The sequence below is a fragment of the Phragmites australis genome, chromosome 3 (assembly GCF_958298935.1).
Source record: "Phragmites australis chromosome 3, lpPhrAust1.1, whole genome shotgun sequence".
NCBI classification, from domain to species: domain Eukaryota; kingdom Viridiplantae; phylum Streptophyta; class Magnoliopsida; order Poales; family Poaceae; genus Phragmites; species Phragmites australis.
Window position 1 is genome coordinate 49382719 of NC_084923.1, and position 20035 is coordinate 49402753.

Sequence of the window (20035 nt, forward strand, 5' to 3'; positions counted from 1 at the left end):
CATGAAGGCCCAGTAGAGAGTTCGGGCCAGATGGGCTGTTTTGATGGACCTGCTGCTTGCAGAGACTTGAACATTCCGACTACACGAAAATTTCGCTTAATTTTTAAAATCAAAATTTTGCTTGATTTGGTCGCCTTTACCCAACTACTGCCGAAAGAGATTGAGAGCAAATATCGTTACTGTTCCCATCCCCGTTAAGGTCCAACTAAAATGCAAGTGAAACAGAAAGAATGTTATACACTGCATCTTTTCTCTTCCGGGCGGTCTGCCAATCTCCTTTCCAGGCATGGACAGGCTCACAGAAGAATCGTTAAAAAGAGCAGCTGTGAGTTGGATCAAGCTGCATGCCATTCTGGTTTCCTACGTGGCTCACATTGACTTTCTTGGCGGGAGATCGGATCCTGAACGCAGCTTGATTATATCATTTGTCAGCACTCAATGCCTCATGCGATTCATGCCTCTTTCTTTTTGTAGATTCTGAGAAGCTCAGGAGAGTCCAGGTTATGCACTGCATGCTAATATTATCTTGGCGCAGGGCCCAGTCTATACACGGACAGAGCAGAGAAGATCAGCTCAGATCATTTAGATTCTCTGACTGTTTTTTTTTATGGTTTATGAAAGAATGGCGCTGCTATGTTGAGCTCCAGTATCAGTAGTTCACTAGTTTGATCGGTCCGTCTACGTCGCGTCTATTTTTATTTTGTTGTATAGAGCATTATAAAAGAAGACTAAAAAATTAAGTTCACAAATTTTGTACATTTTAATATTTATTTATAAAATTATTAATGTTAAATATATTAAATTAATTATAGAGAAAACAATAGTACTTCATTTTTTTTTTAAGTTTTAGATATTTTTCTTTGCATTTTAGATTTTTTCAGCCAATTTATTAATATAACTAATATTTATTTTGACATTTTTCTAGAATTTTTAAAAAAGAAAATTACATATATATACGTATATATATATACATATACATTTATACATATATATATATATATTATATGTGTATACATATACATATACACATGTATATATGTAGGACCTACTGCTACAGTAACAGAGGACGGCGATTTCCTCCACCGTTAGAATATAGTATTGATTAGTCTAGGGCATGCATATGAAATGAGACGGGCACAAATATTGCACGGGATTTTTATTTACGAGCAACGACATCCTGTCTGTACAGCAGGCACAGAAAACGAGCAATGATGCGTTAGCTACCACTCTACCAGAGAGTAGGTGATCGGGAGTTAGTTCGAGGCCCCTTCTGGCTGCCGAGTAAACCGTGCAAGAAACTTCACACTGTTTTTGCATCCTTTTCTGTTCAAACCGCGGGAGAGGCTCGGGTTTGTGATTTACCGGTCAGTTAAATACGTGTGTAAATGTGTGTCTACGAGTTATACTTATATTTTCTGCCTAGCATATGCATTACCTGTATGGAGCAATGAGTTCTGGTAATGCATTTCGTGTGAAGGAATGTGCCGCTCACCACCGTCCTTCGTCACGGCCAAAAACACATGGATCTGTTCGGCTGCTTTAGTTTTGCTCGTTGAATTCACTGTAAAAAAACATGTTATATGCGTTGAATTCTGGCCAGAGGTCACTTGCTCGTTAAACTCACTGGAAGTATAGGTCACTCACTTTGCGACCAGATCGTGAAATGTGGAGGGGACCATAGAGGGACGTGTAAGATGCACTTGGTGCCCCCTAAGCACTGTGTTTCCTCCCACAAATGATGACTATTAGGAGATAGAGAGCGAAAGTGTCGGCGGCCACCCGGAATCCAGAGAGAGAAAAAGGTGGGGAGAGAGAGGCACGGCGATTTAGTACGTTTTTCTGTGTGTGAGAGTGAGTTGGTCGTTTGGTCTTTGTAAATAGGATTTTATCTATTAGAGGTTGATTGTATCTCTGAGAGGTTTTTATACTATATACATGGCAATAATTTTTATTGCAAACACAAATAAATAAAGAATAAATATATTTTCTCTTACATTATATCTTCTTTTATAATTATTTTCTCAAATGATCATTGAATTACACCTGGTAGCAGCGGTTTCTCAACACGTTATCAGCATGAAACTCTGCCGGAGACCAAGCTAGCGGAACGATTCTGCACTGCATCGAGCGAGCAGGTCATGGCCTAGCCTATATGTTCTACATGACACGAATCCATTTGCAAGGATCAAAAGGTATGAGACCAGCTAGTATATTTTCTCGATGCTATTGTTTTCAAGACAAATAGATATGTGAATCGTATTACACATATTGCACGAGTAATAGCTCGTATCAATGAATAGTAGCAAAATAGATCTATAGCATCGCGTAGTAGTCATGATGGGGCCCGTAGCCGCACCTCGCCGCCAGTCTCGAACCGGCGGACACCCCTCCAACTCGTCATCGCCTGGGAAACCAGTGGTCGCTCTTCTCTGTAGAGATCCAAAATAAGAAAACAAAAGGGAAGGGGGCACGACATCTCATCAACATGAAAGCCAGTGGTTCTTTTCCCCACCTAGGCTCATCGCACAGCCCCACGCCGTCGACCGAATCCAGCGGCCAAGCACGATATGCGGTGGCTCAAAGGTCACCGCCACACATTGAGAAAGGAAAAGGGGGGGGGGGGGAAGTGTCACGCTGGTCGCCTGCTCGATGTGCGCCTGATTGTGCCGGAAGCGCATTCACGTCGAAACCACAGAACGTCACGTCTCCTTCGAGCATGAGCCGCCCGAAGTGGCACCGGTGGGCCGCATGCACGTATACGCCGCCCGAAACGACGTTGCACTGTCTCCACACTCTGGATCCGGCGACCCCTGCATTGTCAGCCATCGCACCACCTGAAGCGGCCACCACCTCACCGCCGTGCCCAGCCACCCGCACCAGTCACCGCACCACCCCACACCATGCGTCGTCGGCCGCCGTTTGGATTGAATCAGGGGCAACTACGGTTTCCAAACCCTAGCTGCCCCATATAAGCTGGGCGCATGAGCCGGATGGGCCATGCCGACCTAGATGTAAGAAGGCCGGCCCATGGGTGAAAAACCAGGAAAATCAAAGGAAAAAAGAAAGGAAAAGAAAATTCCAAAATTTTGTATTTAGCCCCCTGGTTTTCCTTGTAATTGAGCATAATCCCTGTCTTTTGCATTTAGGCTCCCGGTTGTTCTAAAAATTATCCAGAGGCTCTGATTTTTGCATATTAGACCCTGTGGTTTCCAAAAATTATGCAAATCCTAGAATTTTGCGTATAAACCCTCAAACTGTATGGAAACCCTGAGAATACTTTTTCTTGCAGAGAAGTAACTCTTGAATTTGAATTTGCATTTGTTTTAGCAATTATGCAATATTTATTTCTATATTATTGTTATTGTTTAAATTATCTGTTATGAGTTTAAATTCAGTAATATTCATATAATATCATAGAAAATATTGAAAAATTTACAGTAGTCTAATTTAGCAACATGATGCAACTTTACTAGTAGTAATGCTGTTATTAAATATGTAGATGGCTAGCATTACGAACAAGGAGTTCGCTAAGCTGAGTACTTATGGCCGTAACTATCTCACTTAAGCATCGTATGTCTGGATTGTACTGGGAGCAAGAAGACTCTGCTGCAATTGGCCTAGGAACAAGTAGTGCAATGGTTCCCACAGAGGATGAGAATGATCATGCACTTCATTTTCTCCACCACCATCTCTCTCCCACTTTGAAGGATGAGTACATGGTAATGAACAGCGCTAAGGCACTATGTGACGCACTGTAGAAGTGTTTTGAGCGCCTTAAGTACACCATCAAGCCTCTCGTAGAGCAAGAATGGGTCCAGCTCTGTTTCTGTGACTTTAAGCATGTCAGAGAGTACAATTCTGTGCTACACCGCATTTGCACACTATTGTGTCTTTGTGGGAAAGAGATCACAGAAGAGAAGAAAATTGAGAAGGCTCCACTTTCCACCCGAATGCTGCAGAATCCACACACAATCACTGTCAATCAAATTACAAGAACTATTTTAAATTGATTGATGTGTTGCAACTCTATGAAGTTCATGATGAAGTTGTAAACAAGAACTTCTTATCCCACCCGCAAGGGAAGAGCAGTGGGCTAGAACTCAATTACAACTATTTCAAAGTGTACAAGAACTGTAATAAAAAGCGAGGGAAAAGAGGAAAGAAAGTGGTGGCAGACAAAGTCAAGTCTAGTGATGATAATGGCAAGACAAAGAAAGAAATCAATCCATATGATGAGTAGAACCAGACATGCTATAAGTGCGGTGTTTAGGGCCATTGGTCTCGAATCTATAAAGCACCAAAGCATGTTGTGGAAGCATATCGGGAAAAAAAAAAGGAGTAGCCAGAAGCACACCTCACTATTGCAGTGTGGATGAAACTGGACAAAGCAGCAGTAGTTGAAAGGGAAGCATTTCACATAGAAGTTGATGACGCTCCCACACTGGTAGTGAAAGACCTCCCAATGAAGGATGTGTATGCCACTACTTTGCCTTCCTCCACTGCTATAGAAGATGCCATGAAGGATGAAGCAAAAAAAAAGTCATTGAAGATGAAGTGGCTGAATATTTCGCAGACTCTATCTAGAATCAAAGTAATTAGTCATTTATTTAGTTGCTGAATTTAGGAGGATTGAATGAATAAATGTAAACTCTAGAAGAGCAATCCTAGCCACAAACAATATTTTTTGATAGTTAATGAAGATTTTAGTTTTGTTGCTACTTACTCGCATGTGAATGGTTGAATGTTTTATTTCTAGAATATGTGTGTGAATGTACTTAAAAGTGCCTAGAGGGGGGTGAATTGGCTTTTCTGAAAATTAAAACTAAACAGCGGATTAAACAGATGCCGGATACTCCGGTCTGTCCAGAGTATCCGGTCTAGTCCGGAATCTCCGGTCTATACCGGATCTCGAGAACAACTAAGAATTAACGAGAACAGCTAGAATCTAAAGGTGATACTAAATCTAATTGATTGCACAAAGCTTAAACAACAATGGATACTAGCAAGATGATCACTAAGGCTAATTATATGAAAAATCTCAAAGCTACATAATTTAAATAAATTGCACAAATGAGGACACAAGGGATTATCCCGGAGTTCGGTTACCTCACAAAGAAGTACCTACGTCTCCGTTGAGGAGCTCACAAAGAGTTGGATCTTTTTCAACCCTATCCTTTTCTAGCGACCATAAAGATCAAGCTAGAATTTCCTTACACAAATTGATGTCGATTACAAACTTCCCGTGACACTCCACAAAGATTGGGTGCTCTACGGACGACATCTTGCCGTCTAGGAGCACAAGACCCCAAGAGAAATAATCACAGTGAATGCTTGATGCGGAACTCAATGCTCAAGTGTCTTAACTTCACTCCAAACACAATCTCACTAAATTTGTACAAATTAAGCACTAGAGATGTTTTGAGGGGCTTTGAATGCTCTTGGAAGGCTTTATGAGTGTAGAGCTCAGCAGCAACAGGAAACAATTAATGCTTGGAGGTGTGAAAGTATATATAGCTCACTCTTAAAAACTAGCCATTACTGTTCTGACACACCTAACACGGAGTATCCGATGAACACCGGAGTCTCCGGTCTAAAATCCAAAACGGCGTCAGAATGGTCACAGAACTGTGTCAGAACTAGCCGTTACAGTTTTGTTAAGTTGCCGGAGTCTTCGGTCCTGACAGGGCTACCACTCAGACAAAGTCCGGAGACTTGCCGGACTCTCCGGCTTCTCCATGTACCAGAGTATACGGTGAACACCGGAGACTCTGATCTTTTTTTAATAAAAGACTAAATACTAACCAAGCCATACTTACCGAAATCTCCCTCGGGGACTCCGGTAAAAACATTTTCTCCTACCGGAGTATCCGGTGAACACCAGAGACTTCGGTCTTTTTCCAACAAAAAATAAATGCTTAACTGAGCGACCTCTGGCGGAGTCTCCCTCGGAGACTCCGGCGTAAAAAATTCACCGACACCGGAGTGTCCGGTGAACACCGGAGACTCCCGACAAAAAGAAATTCGAAACCGAGCCCCTTCTGGCGGAGTCTGTCTCGGAGATTCCGGCCTAAATACTGAGGACCGGAGTATCCAGTGAACACCGGAGACTTCGGGCCCAGTAAACTTCTGTCTAACTTCTCGGTGTCTGTGAGTGAGTGTGTCTCTCAACTTATTGGTTCTAAAGATTATCTTGAGCATTGAGATACTATACCAGCAATCAAATGCAACCCTCTTAATAGAACGGCTACCCTAGACTCAATTTCAAAGATAGAAAAAAATTAAATCCTATTGAGTACTCCTCATTGCTTTCCTTTTCTTTTTGAGGGGCGTCAACCGTCATAAGTCTTCTCAATTTAGGCTAAGACCTGTTCATGACTTAGATAAACATATTAGATCCTTAATCGTTTTGCCATCAATAAACCAAAACCCACTTAGAGGGCCTAGATGCACTTTCGGTGTGGCGTCCGTATGGTGGAAGTATGTATTGTAGACAGTGGAACCACAAACAACATATTAAGAGAAAATATGTATTTTTAGTCTATTAAAAATAGCTCTAGAAAAGTGATTACTATCACTAATAGTGATAAATGCATAGTAGATTCTAAAAGAGCCACAATCATACTACCTATAAGAACTACTTTGCACATCAGAAAAACATTGTTGTACCCTAAATTTACAAGGAATCTCTTAAGTTTTAAAGACATTCGTGCTAACGGTTTCCATATAGAAACTAGTAAAGAAAATAGTAGGGAGTATCTACACATCACTAAGCGTGATAGTGAAGTTAGAATACTAGAAAACTTCCCTCTATGCGCAGCGGCTTGTACTATACTTACATTAGAGTACCTGAAGTGTTTACTACCTTGAAGACTGTGTTTCGTAGTGCAAAATTATTCTTCCTATAGCATGATAGATTATGTCACCTTTGTCTTAGAATGATGAGGAACATAATTACTTACTTACAAGGTCATGACATAAATGTGAAGAATTTTCAAAATCACAAAGATTTTGTATGCCCTGCATGTGCTACCGAAAAATTAATAATAAAACCGTCTACCTTAAAGGTACAAGATGAAATCCTTGCATTCCTAGACCGAATCCAATGGATATTTGTGCTCCTATTTAGCCGCTTTCTGACCCGTTTCGATACTTTATGGTATTAATAGACGCATCCTCGAAGTGATCATGTGTAGGTATATTATCTACCTGTAACCATGCATTTGCAAAGTTGATCTCGTAGATCATACAAATCAGGAATAATTTTTCGGATCATCGCATGAAATCCATCAGAATGGACAACACTGGAGAATTTACTTCTAAAGTGTTCGATGATTATTGCACTAGTGTGAGAATTAAAATTGAATATTATATACCTCATGTCCACACTCAGAATGGACTAATCGAAGCGCTGATAATGAGAATAAAGTTTATTGCTAGACATTTGTTGCAACACTGTAATTTGCCTGCTACATATTGGGAACATGTAGTCTTACATGTGGCAGCCCTCATTAATTATAGATCATTCTCCTACAACATCTATTCACCTATGCAACTAGTGCAACAGGTAATTTTGAAGATTTCCTATTTACACAAATTTATATGTTTGATTTATGTGCCAATACCGCCGCCACGACGAATCGCTATGGGACCTTTGCGAAAAGTTGGAATATATGTCGATTATGAGACTGCATCCATTTAGACCCAACAACTGCAAATCTGCATACGGCCTGCTTCGCTGACTGTATTTTTGATAAAAATGATTTTCCATCATTAGAGATAGGAAATATACTATTGGATGAAAAATATCGAGAAATTATATGGCAGATTGAATGAATTGTGGCACATGATCCTCGCATTAGTGAAACAAATGATGGAGTACATAAAATTATCGATTTGCTAAAATTAGCAAACGATCTGCCTGATCATTTTTGTGATTTGAAGTGTATGACTAAGTCGCATGTGCTTGCACGCAATGCACCGGAGAGGGTAGAAGTACCAAAAGAAGGTACCCTCATCTTGTCGTAGGAGCTCTAAAATATAATAAAAGGACAATAAATTTAGCTTCTCAAGTCCCAAATAGCCGAAAACGTCTGACAAAAGTGGAAAATGAGAGCTTACCATAGCCAATCACAAAAGTGTCCTAAAGGAAGAAGAAAAGGAGCAAGTTGAGACTTGGCAATGGTATGTAACCTCAAAAAGTAGCCATACTAGATTTGAATCTTCCTACATAGGAAGAAACTAGTGAAAATATGCACATTGAAATTGACGCTAGTAAACTAAAGGATCTTGCTCCAATAAAATTTATCAAGATGTAGAAGCATATGAAAGTACAACCCATGATGAAATAGCAATAAACTATGTGAATTTAGAAAAATTCTGGAATAGAGCAACCATAACAGTTGACACATACTTCGTAAATAAAATTGCCACAGTCATAGATCATGACACTGAGCCTGCATCACTCATTGAATGTAGAGCGAGATTAGATTGAGAAGACTAGCAGAAGTCAATAACAACTGAACTATTATCCTTGAACAAAAGAGAGTTTTTGGACCAGTATGTCGCACACCTTCCCACATTAAACTGGTAGTACATAAGTGAGTTTTTGTTCGTAAGAGGAATGTAAGGAATGAAATTGTGAGATACAAAGCACGACTAGTGACACAAGGTTTCACTCAACGAGCAAGCGTTGATTATGAAAAAACCTATTCTCCGGTGATGGGTGATATTACCTTTAGATATTTAATCTCAATGGCAATCAACCTGGAGTTAAAAATGAAATGATGGATATTGTGATCGTATATCTTTATGATAGCCTAGATTCAGACATTTATATAAAGATATTTGAAGGCATACCATTGTCGAATCAGGATAGAGAAAATAGACACCTTTATAGCGTAGAATTGAAGAAGTTGCTATATGGTTGAAACAGTCAGGTAGAATACGGTACAATCGTTTGAGTGAATTTTTTTTGAAAAACGATGCTACACAAATAGTACAGATTGTCCCTGTGTATTCATAAGAAGGTCCCAAAATAGATTTTGCATAATATCCATATATGTAGATGATCTGAATATCATTAGTACAGAAGAAGAAATAGAAGAAGCAAGTTCCTACTTGAAATCTGAATTTGAAATGAAAGATTTGGGTAAAACCAAATTTTGCTTGGGCCTCCAGCTAGAGCATGTGGCAGATGGAATCTTTGTACATCAGTCAAACTACACTTAAAAGGTATTAGAGCTGTTTGGTTTTGAAAAATTATTTTCCGCTAAAACCCCATGGTCGGAAGGTTATTACAAGCAGATCAAGATCCCTAAAGACCTAGAGAAGAGGAGGGAAAAGTATTGTGACTGGAATTCTCATACTTAAGTGCAATATATACACTGATGTATCTGACTAATTGCACTAGATCAGACATAGCATTTGCAGTAAACCTACTTATACTATACAGTGCAGAACTCACTAAAAGGTATTGGAATGGCTTGAAAGATATTTTGCGCTCCTTGCAAGATAGCGAAGATATGGGTTTTTTTCTAAAGAATGAATCATAACGTAAGTTTAGTTAGATACACTAATGCTGGGTACCTGTCAGACTCGTATACATTGAAATCATAGGCTGACTATGTTTTCCTATATGGTGAAACTGCAATATTTTGGAAATCGTCGAAACAAAGTCTTGTATATACTTCGACGAACCACTCGAAAATAATAGCTTTATATGAAGCCGCACGAAAATATGCATGGCTTAGAAGAGTGATCAATCGTATCCAACAGTCATGTGGTTTGAGAACACCCATACAATTATCTATAAAGATAATGCTGCATGTGTTACATAAGTACAATCAAGATATGTGAAAAACAACTTAATGAAACATATCAACTTCAAGTTCTTTTATGCTCTTGAATTGCATAAGATAAACGAAATAAATGTAATGCATATCAAGTCATATAAAAATTTTGCAGATTTATTCACTAAGTCTCTCCCCGCATCTACTTTTGAAAGATATGTTCATTGCATTGAGACGATGAGACTTAGAGAGTTGCACATTTCAGAGGGAGAATTTTCACATAATACCGATATGAAGATTAAATATTAGTCAAGAAGATCAAGTGTCCAAAGTTAATCATTAAGATTATTTGAAGAATTTTGAGTGAATTGTATTCTTTTTCCTTAGATGGGTTTTCTTGAAGTTTATGATATTAAGATTTTTAATGAGACAATTCGTGTAACCATGTCACGAGCTATGTACTCTTTCTTCTATTTTTTTCACTAGATTTTTGAGGAGTTTTAATAAGACATATGTATTTCGCGAGAAGTACAATAAGGAGTGTTAAGAAACCTGTAGTTTTACAATAGAATTTGAATTCATCTGTATCTCTAAAGATTTGGCTTTTTTAATAGGTCTCTATCTCTTAGAGATCGATTTTATCTCTTAATTATATATATATATATATATATACACACACGGGACAACAACCCTCATTGTAAACACAAATAACTAAAGAATAAACGCATTTTCTCCTACGTTATGTCTCGTTTTATAATTGTTTTCTTGAAGGATCGTTAGACTATACCTGGTAACAGCGGTTTCTCAATCGTTAGAATTATTACCATATGGCTAGTATCAGATCTTGCTCTTTTCGCACGGTGAGCACAACAACAACTGATTCTCTCATCGCCACGCCACGTCGTCCGATTTGATCTACCAACCACACTGTATGTCTCTAACAATATAGTTAATCACTAGATATAAAAATTATACAGGTCATCTGTAAATAACATATCAGGCAACTCTTTCATCTGTAGTTGTACTGTTCACAGAGGCTGACAGCGGATCTAGCGAGAGAAAAAGAGAAGTAGAAGGTAGAAAATAGGATAGCTGCTGGAGATGAAAAAAATAAAAGATACTGTAATAGTGATAAGGGATGCTGTAATAGTATTTTTAGGATAAAAATTTAAGATAATTATTGGAGATAGTCTAATGGTGACCTTACTGATCCAGGCTGCATAGACCTGGCTCGCCCAACATTCCTGCCCGTCCGGTGCGGCTGCCCCGCGCGGGAAATACTCGCTCGTTTCACGCGCCTCATGCTACGGTACGGACATGAGGCCCTAACCGTGAGCTGCGGCTCTTCCACGTCCGGTCCGGTCCGGCCCGGCCGTAACTGCGACCGTAGAACCAAGCATTGACTGCCGCCTCAACGGAGTCAACGGAGAGGCGGGGGAGTTTTTTTTTTTATGTACTACAACACCATGTTTGAGGACTCGAGCTGCTAATGGCTGTTAATGCGATACTAATTGCATCACAGTAACGACAAATGGAGACAAGTAAACGCAGCCATGTTTTGTTCAGTCGAGTGGAGTTATTAAATTTGCAGGGACGCTTGCTGTGGTGCTAAGACCATCTCAACTACTATTTTTTTAATTTCTTTCTCTTTTCGATTCTCCTTGTTCATATTTTTTTATTTTCTCTCATCTTTAATAGTTTATTTTCGAAGTAATTCGTGTAGAGAAATGAGAGAGAATACAGTACTGAAGTAAATAATCTTAAAAATTCCTTCGTGATAGAAAACTTGAAGGGAAAATTTAAAACGCTGAAGAGAACGAAAATTACTTTGTGAAGGATTCTGAATCTTAATAGGAATCAGTTAAGATGGTCTAACGGCACTTGCATCCATTTTGTTTTTCTCCAACGTCTCTCAAGACTGCAGCCAAGACAAATGCAGTTGGTCAAAGACGATTGTCGTGCGATAACCTCTTGCGCCTGATCTTGCGAGAATAAGCTTTTTCTTTACACGAAACCATATGCCCCTAGCGGCCTTCTGAGACCGTGTTTTTTGAAAAATGTTATGCTATGTGCTTAGTTCGTCAAGTTCTTCCTTCTAATTAATACAGCAAGACAGTTCTGGTTTCTTAAAAAAAGATAACCCTCTTGCTGTTTCCTCTCTTCTCTTCCATTCCATCTCTCGGTACCTGTCAGGGGCCCACCGACAGCGACACACCTGCCGCTCCCCATCTAAACTAACCCCGTTATTTAATCAGCTGCTGCTTCCAAGTTCCAACACCACAAAAAAGATCAGAACAGATGGCATGATAATACTGCTCTTCACTCTTCTGTCACACGCACAGAAGGGATAAAGAAGAAAGGTTTGGGCAAAAAGGGTGCCGATCATCAGTAAACGCGTCTGCCCCTCGCAAAAAAAAAGTTAACGCGCCTGCTGTGCTGCTAACAGCACGCCACCGACCGTCTTTATTTCCCATTGCCCTCCTGAATTATTTTCTTGTTTTCCTTGTTAGTTAGTGCGTTGCTTTCTCTTCTTTGGACCTCACTTTTGCATTTCCAGCCGAAAAAAAGTCCATTTGTCTTTGTCAGGCTAACAAACTTGCTATGCAGACATCCTAACTAACAACCCTGACACTTTCTCTCCCTCTCTCCTGTTTTCCTTTATAAAAATCTACTAATAATCTAGGCTGATTTGGCACCTGCTAGACGAGAAGAGAAGAGAAGTGGTGGTTGAGTTGTGGTCACAAGCAAGGTATTGACGCCAGAGTGAGTGAAGAATAACGAGAGTGAGGGGAAAGAAGCCGAATAAGACAGAGGGGAGAAGAAGAGAGCACGGGGTATGTTTGGTTCATGGTTAATAGTGCCCTGATTAACCTTAATTAAGTGTAGATTGTTATAAAAATGATGACTAATAAATTCTTAGCTATAAGTATAGTAAAATTAGTTAAAAAATAAATATATAACACACGAGCCATGTATCTAACAAAGTATGGTATAAAAATCTATGACGTAATTAAGATTAGACATGGCAAGTTTAAACCAAAACAAGCCTGCCTCCAAACAAAACGCCACAGTGGTGTGTGCATGTGAGGGGGGGAAGGGCTGTCGAAAGATACCGGGGGTGGAGATGATGAGCTAAGCTGGTGTGGGAGAGCAAGCACATCACTCCCAACTAAGCTGACTAGCTCTGCGCTCGCGTCGCACATTACCACCGAGACACGGGCAGCGCAACACAAGGCAAACACACACAACAAAGGGAAGGAAACAAAGCGTTCCCCCCCTCCCCTTCTCCCCTCCCGCCGCCGCCGCCGCCGCACTCGCGCCTCGCGCCTTCCGCGGCCGGCGTGGTAGCCAGAGAAACCCCCCAGAGATCTGGAGATCTGGTAGAGCGAGGGGGATGGAGGCCAGCGCTGGGCTGGTCGCCGGCTCGCACAACCGGAACGAGCTCGTCGTCATCCGCCGCGATGGCGAGCCAGGGGTACGTCCGGCTGACCTGCTTGTTGCCTAGCTAGCTAACTCCTCCGCTGCGGAATCACGGCGGGGGTTTCTGCTCTCCGGCGTGTGTGGTGTTGATTTTGCTTGGATTTTTGCTTGCAGCCGAAGCCGCTGAACCAGCAGAACGGGCGGGTGTGCCAGATTTGCGGCGACGACGTGGGGCTGACCCCGGCCGGCGAGCCCTTCGTCGCCTGCAACGAGTGCGCCTTCCCGATATGCCGCGACTGCTACGAGTACGAGCGCCGCGAGGGCACGCAGAACTGCCCCCAGTGCAAGACCCGCTTCAAGCGCCTCAAGGGCAAGTCCCGCCGCAATGCCGCGCCTGGTCGCCAATTTTGGCGGATTTTTGTCTCGGGCGCTCACGTTTTGCTGGAATTTGGCTGTTGCAGGGTGCGCGCGCGTGCCGGGAGATGAAGAGGAGGAAGACGTCGACGACCTGGAGAACGAATTCAACTGGAGGGATAAGTATGACACCCAGTACGTCGCCGAGTCCATGCTCCACGCCCACATGAGCTACGGCCGCGGTGGCGACTTCGACGGCGTGCCGCAGCCGTTCCAACCCATCCCCAATGTTCCCCTCCTCACCAACGGGCAGATGGTACCGCCAAATCTCACGCGGCTGCATTGCTCCTCCTTCTCGTACTTCGGCTTGCGGAGCGCTGAATTGCTTGTTCTCATGATGTGCTTGCAGGTTGATGACATCCCGCCAGAGCAGCACGCCCTTGTGCCGTCTTTCATGGGTGGCGGCGGCAAGAGGATTCACCCGCTTCCGTATGCGGATCCAAACCTTCCTGGTGTGTATTTGGGTTATGATCAGCTAGCATTCAGTTGCCATGGTACCTCCTGACTAGTATCCATTAACGGCTTCTGTGACTTGCAGTGCAACCAAGATCTATGGACCCATCCAAGGATCTTGCTGCATACGGCTACGGGAGTGTTGCCTGGAAGGAGAGGATGGAGAGCTGGAAGCAAAAACAAGAGAGGATGCACCAGATGAGGAATGACGGTGGCGGTAATGATGATGGGGATGATGCAGATCTACCACTGTATGGCCCTGAAACTTGGCTGACCTCTATTATTAGTTGGTGCCTGTCTGAAGAGACGTGTTATTTTTGTTCCTTGCGATGGTCAACATTGAGATTTTATAACCATGACCCAACTAAGGACTGAAAATACAAGTAGCACTATCAAACTTTGTAAGAATATTGAAAGGAACTATGCAATTTATATGTGTGAATTTATAAAAGCTGTCCCCTGGTCAGCTAGATGAATGATGCAATTGCATTGTTAGCCTTTGTAGTATATTGTTTGGAAAAATCATACTCTTTCTGTATACTTGTATCTTTGACTGCATGGAAAAACTGTCCATCTGGTATTTGTTTCAGTAGATATTTGTTCTTCTCTTTCTCTTTGCAAAACGTGTTACTAGACTCAAACGCCAACTGTCTCTTGATTTTTTTACCAGAATGGATGAAGCTAGACAACCATTGTCCAGAAAGGTCCCACTTCCTTCAAGCCAGATCAACCCCTATAGAATGATTATCATAATTCGGCTTGTGGTTTTGGGGTTCTTCTTCCACTATCGAGTGATGCATCCGGTGCCTGATGCATTTGCTTTGTGGCTCATATCTGTTATCTGTGAAATATGGTTTGCCATGTCTTGGATTCTTGATCAGTTCCCAAAGTGGTTTCCTATTGAGAGGGAGACCTACCTTGACCGGTTGACTTTGAGGTTGGTTACTAGTACTTCTGCCACCAACTATTACTTTCCTCCTCTTTTCTTTGTTGATTTTTTGCGCTCATTGCTTATCTGTATAGGTTTGACAAGGAAGGGCAGCCTTCTCAACTCGCCCCAGTTGATTTCTTTGTCAGTACGGTTGATCCCTTAAAAGAACCTCCGTTGGTCACAGCAAATACTGTTCTATCTATCCTTGCGGTAGATTATCCAGTTGACAAGGTTTCATGCTATGTTTCTGATGATGGTGCTGCCATGCTGACATTTGAAGCACTGTCTGAAACATCTGAATTTGCAAAGAAATGGGTTCCTTTCTGCAAAAGGTATAGTCTTGAGCCCCGTGCTCCAGAATGGTACTTCCAACAGAAGATAGACTACCTGAAAGATAAGGTGGCGCCAAACTTTGTTAGGGAGCGGAGAGCAATGAAGGTGCATTATTTTTTCTCTTTTGTAATGCTTTGCTATGGTCCTTTATTTGATAAGTGTTATGCTAATTTAGTGCAATCTTATTATTTTCACAGAGAGAGTACGAGGAATTCAAGGTCAGAATTAATGCCTTGGTTGCTAAAGCTGAAAAAGTCCCCGAGGAAGGATGGACTATGCAGGATGGAACTCCATGGCCTGGAAATAACGTTCGTGATCATCCTGGAATGATTCAGGTATGCTTTTACAATCATGGAATTAAATGTATATGTGCTGGGATGTTATGATAGTCTTTTCTTTCTCTTGCTTCACCACGATAAATAAAAGTTCAATTTTCTGTACCAATAGGTCTTCCTTGGTCAAAGCGGTGGCCATGATGTGGAAGGAAACGAGCTGCCTCGATTGGTTTACGTTTCAAGAGAAAAACGGCCAGGCTATAACCATCATAAGAAGGCTGGTGCTATGAATGCATTGGTAAAGATAGCATGTTTGATGCATTTTGTCACTCTTTTATGGCTTGTAGAAGCATAAAATGGGTTTCTTATTCCTCATTTTGGCTGTTTCACAGGTGCGAGTCTCTGCTGTACTAACTAATGCTCCATATTTGCTTAACTTGGATTGTGATCACTATATCAACAACAGCAAGGCTATAAAGGAAGCAATGTGTTTTATGATGGACCCTTTGGTTGGAAAGAAAGTTTGCTATGTACAGTTTCCTCAAAGATTCGATGGGATTGATCGTCATGATCGATATGCTAACAGGAACGTTGTCTTTTTCGATGTAAGATCTGGCATCCATATTCCTAAGCTCTCTTGTCTATATGATTCACTCAACTTCAATGCAGTTTCCCTAACATTTCTTTTGTGCAGATCAACATGAAAGGTTTGGATGGTATTCAAGGCCCTATCTATGTCGGTACTGGATGTGTCTTCAGAAGGCAGGCATTATATGGATATGATGCCCCCAAAACAAAAAAACCACCATCAAGGACTTGCAACTGCTGGCCAAAGTGGTGCATTTGCTGTTGCTGTTTTGGTAACAGGAAGACAAAGAAGAAGACCAAGACCACAAAACCTAAACTGGAGAAGATAAAGAAGTTATTCAAGAGAAAAGAAAATCAATCCCCTGCATATGCTCTTGGTGAAATCGACGAAGCTGCTCCAGGTATCACATGACCTCCGAAGAGAACATTGTGTTTTTTCTATAAACATCCTTACAATATCTAACTTTGCAATGTATTTGGCAGGTGCTGAAAACGAAAAGGCTAGTATTGTAAATCAACAGAAGTTAGAAAAGAAATTTGGCCAGTCTTCTGTTTTTGTTGCATCAACACTTCTTGAGAATGGTGGAACCCTGAAGAGTGCAAGTCCAGCTTCTCTTCTAAAGGAGGCTATACATGTCATCAGTTGTGGCTATGAGGACAAGACGGACTGGGGAAAAGATGTGAGTCTGCAGCTTGGTTGCATTTGTATATTGGTTAAGTGGTTGAAAAATCTGTTACCTAAATCTTATGTTTTGTTGCAGATTGGCTGGATCTATGGGTCAGTTACAGAAGATATTCTAACTGGGTTTAAGATGCACTGCCATGGTTGGCGGTCAATCTACTGCATACCTAAACAGGCTGCATTCAAAGGTTCTGCGCCTCTCAATCTTTCCGATCGTCTTCACCAGGTTCTTCGGTGGGCTCTTGGGTCAATTGAAATTTTTTTCAGTAACCATTGCCCCCTTTGGTATGGGTACGGTGGTGGACTGAAATGTTTGGAAAGATTTTCCTACATTAACTCCATTGTATATCCGTGGACATCCATCCCGCTCTTGGCTTACTGCACACTGCCTGCTATCTGTTTGCTGAATGGGAAATTTATCACCCCAGAGGTAAAGCTCTGACCTTATTCAACCTGCAATTGCATATGTTGTGAAACTGTGGAAGATGTTGAATCTTACATTAACCTTGTTCTATCATGCAGCTTAACAATGTTGCCAGCCTTTGGTTCATGTCACTTTTTATCTGCATTTTTGCTACGAGCATCCTGGAAATGAGATGGAGTGGTGTGGGCATCGACGATTGGTGGAGAAATGAACAGTTTTGGGTCATTGGAGGTGTGTCTTCACATCTCTTTGCCGTGTTCCAAGGACTCCTCAAGGTCATAGCTGGTATAGATACGAACTTCACTGTGACATCAAAGGGTGGAGATGATGAGGAGTTCTCAGAGCTGTACACATTCAAATGGACAACCCTGCTGATACCTCCAACCACTCTGCTCCTATTGAACTTCATTGGAGTGGTTGCTGGCGTTTCCAATGCAATCAACAACGGATATGAATCATGGGGGCCCCTCTTTGGGAAGCTCTTCTTTGCATTTTGGGTGATTGTCCATCTATACCCGTTCCTCAAGGGTTTGGTTGGAAGGCAGAACAGGACGCCAACCATAGTCATTGTCTGGTCGATCCTTTTAGCTTCAATCTTCTCACTCCTCTGGGTCCGGATCGATCCTTTCCTTGCGAAGAATGATGGTCCCCTTTTGGAGGAGTGTGGTTTGGATTGCAACTAGGAGGTCAGCATGTGAACTTCACCATCAGTGTGCTGGAAGAAATATTTTTGCAGATGTTTTGTGCCCATTTTCCCCCTCTGTAGATAGAAACACGAAAAAAAGTCTTACATTTCTTTTGTTCCATGGTGGGAGCTCAGCCTCATGACTGCAATATTGGGCAAACGGGAGGCTGCGACAACCTTGTGCAGTTCGGCCACGAATCTACAGACCAATGCCTGTGTTTGATTGTTCAGCATTCTTTATTAGTTCTGGTGGATATTAATCCGGTGAGCCGAATAGAAAGTTGTTTTGAGTCACTCCATCTGCAAACTTGGTTCTCAATAAGGCGGGAATGGATCTGCCATCTGGGATAGAGGAAGGTGCACATTATTTATGTAGTGAGTTCAATGTATGCTTGCCCAATTGATGGGCTTGTGCATTCCTTCTTCTTCCTCTTTACTAGAACAGATATATCAGTAGTGTTTAGTAATGTAGCGCGTCCGGTGATGTAATTTGTAAATGTGCCTTTTTGGTTTATCAACTGCGTAAAATCTTTTGCGGTGGGTCTGTTTGCTGTTCATTGTGATCGTTTCCTACAGTTCTTGCAATGTCATGTGTAGTTTGGAAAGTCTGTCGGCAATTTCTATTTGTGGAACAGGACGCTGTCCTTGTGCTGTACATGTCGATCCTGAGTTGTGTGCAGCTAATTGCTGCTATGTGCTCTCAAGTGGCAGCACTGTTGTTTCGGCAGTGTAATGGCGGTAGGGCATTGCTGTGCCCTGTACCTGTGTGGCAGTACTGTCGATTCGGCGATGTAATGGCAGTAGGGCATTCCAGTACCAGAACATTGAAAGGGCCTGCTTTGGGGACAGACCTATCATGCGTGGTTCCTCTCGAATCCAGAATTGCAGTCCGTACGACTATCTCCAACCATATTTTCTTCACTTCGTTCCTTTCCCGATTTTTTTTTATGTTCTCATTCTCTTTATTTTCTCTCATCTTCAACAGCTTTACTTCGAGAGAAATCGTGAAGAGAAAGGAGAGAGAATTACATCATCAAGGGAATGACTCTAGTAATCCCGTCGTAAAGGGAATTATATAGGAAAACCGTTAGAACGCTGAAGTGAACGAAAATCTCTTCACATTTGGGTTCTCGAAGGGAATCCATTGAGGCTGGCAATCCGGATTCTAGGGCAATGAACGCCACCTTGTGCGCACCACATGATCTCTGGAATCACATCGCATGTCACTTTAACCGGCAAGTCCTCCCCTTTGTTTTGTTGCAGTGGGAGCGTTGGTTAAGAACTTCGGAGGTAAGCAAACGCCAAGGGAAAGTAGCATTCCATCATTGGGCCAGTACCTAGTCTTGCTTAGAACATGAATGTCACACGATCTCGCAGAAAAGCAGCATAGATTTTTCGAGGCAGACGTGTCACTTGACTGAAGTTAGCCTGCTCAGTAATACACCGGGACCGGTAGTCCACGTACTTCGGTGAAATACGAAGAGGATAAATTGGCACCGAACAGAATCGCACTGACCAGAAACAGATAACATGTTGCTGCATAGTGCTTGGCAAAAAAGACCGGACACTCCAGCTTCCCTCGCACCCGTGTAATGGTGTAAGGCCAACTCAGAAGGAGCCGCATCGGCAGGCCGTATCACTGCCAATGATTTTGTTTCTCTTGCCATCCGGCATCCATCTCCAGCGGAGTAAGCAAAGTTGTTTCTTCCGGTGCTACAGGGAAGCAGTGGCAGCTAGGGTCGGCAAATTTGCTCATAAAAAGAGTACATATCACTGTTCACAGAGTATGTGTGTAGATCCGACATGAGAGGAGAGTAATAGAAGATATGAAATACGGTAGCTGCTGGAGATAAAAAAATAGAAAACATTATAATAGTGTTAGAGTATATTGTAATAGTATTATAGAGATGTATTTTTAAATATCTATTAAAGATGATCTAAGTCCCATCTTAAATCCCTAAAGCTACTAGATTTAGTATCCTCATCTATAGCTACTTTCTTCTGTTAAAACTATATAAGATTATATTTTATCTAAAACAACA

At 41.8% G+C, this 20035-nt stretch overlaps 1 protein-coding gene across 1 annotated transcript; it reads left to right on the forward strand.

The window, feature by feature from the left end:
• Nucleotides 1-12824: 12824 nt before the first annotated feature.
• On the forward strand, nt 12825-18537 carry LOC133913732 (probable cellulose synthase A catalytic subunit 5 [UDP-forming]). The gene is made up of 14 exons (XM_062356959.1): nt 12825-13263; nt 13383-13578; nt 13670-13878; nt 13972-14074; nt 14161-14326; nt 14746-15012; nt 15099-15444; nt 15537-15674; nt 15787-15912; nt 16007-16219; nt 16309-16603; nt 16686-16882; nt 16964-17314; nt 17407-18537. The coding sequence occupies exons 1-14, from the start codon at nt 13183-13185 to the stop codon at nt 17989-17991; spliced, it is 3273 nt and encodes a 1090-aa protein (XP_062212943.1). The 5' UTR covers nt 12825-13182; the 3' UTR covers nt 17992-18537.
• Nucleotides 18538-20035: the final 1498 nt, after the last annotated feature.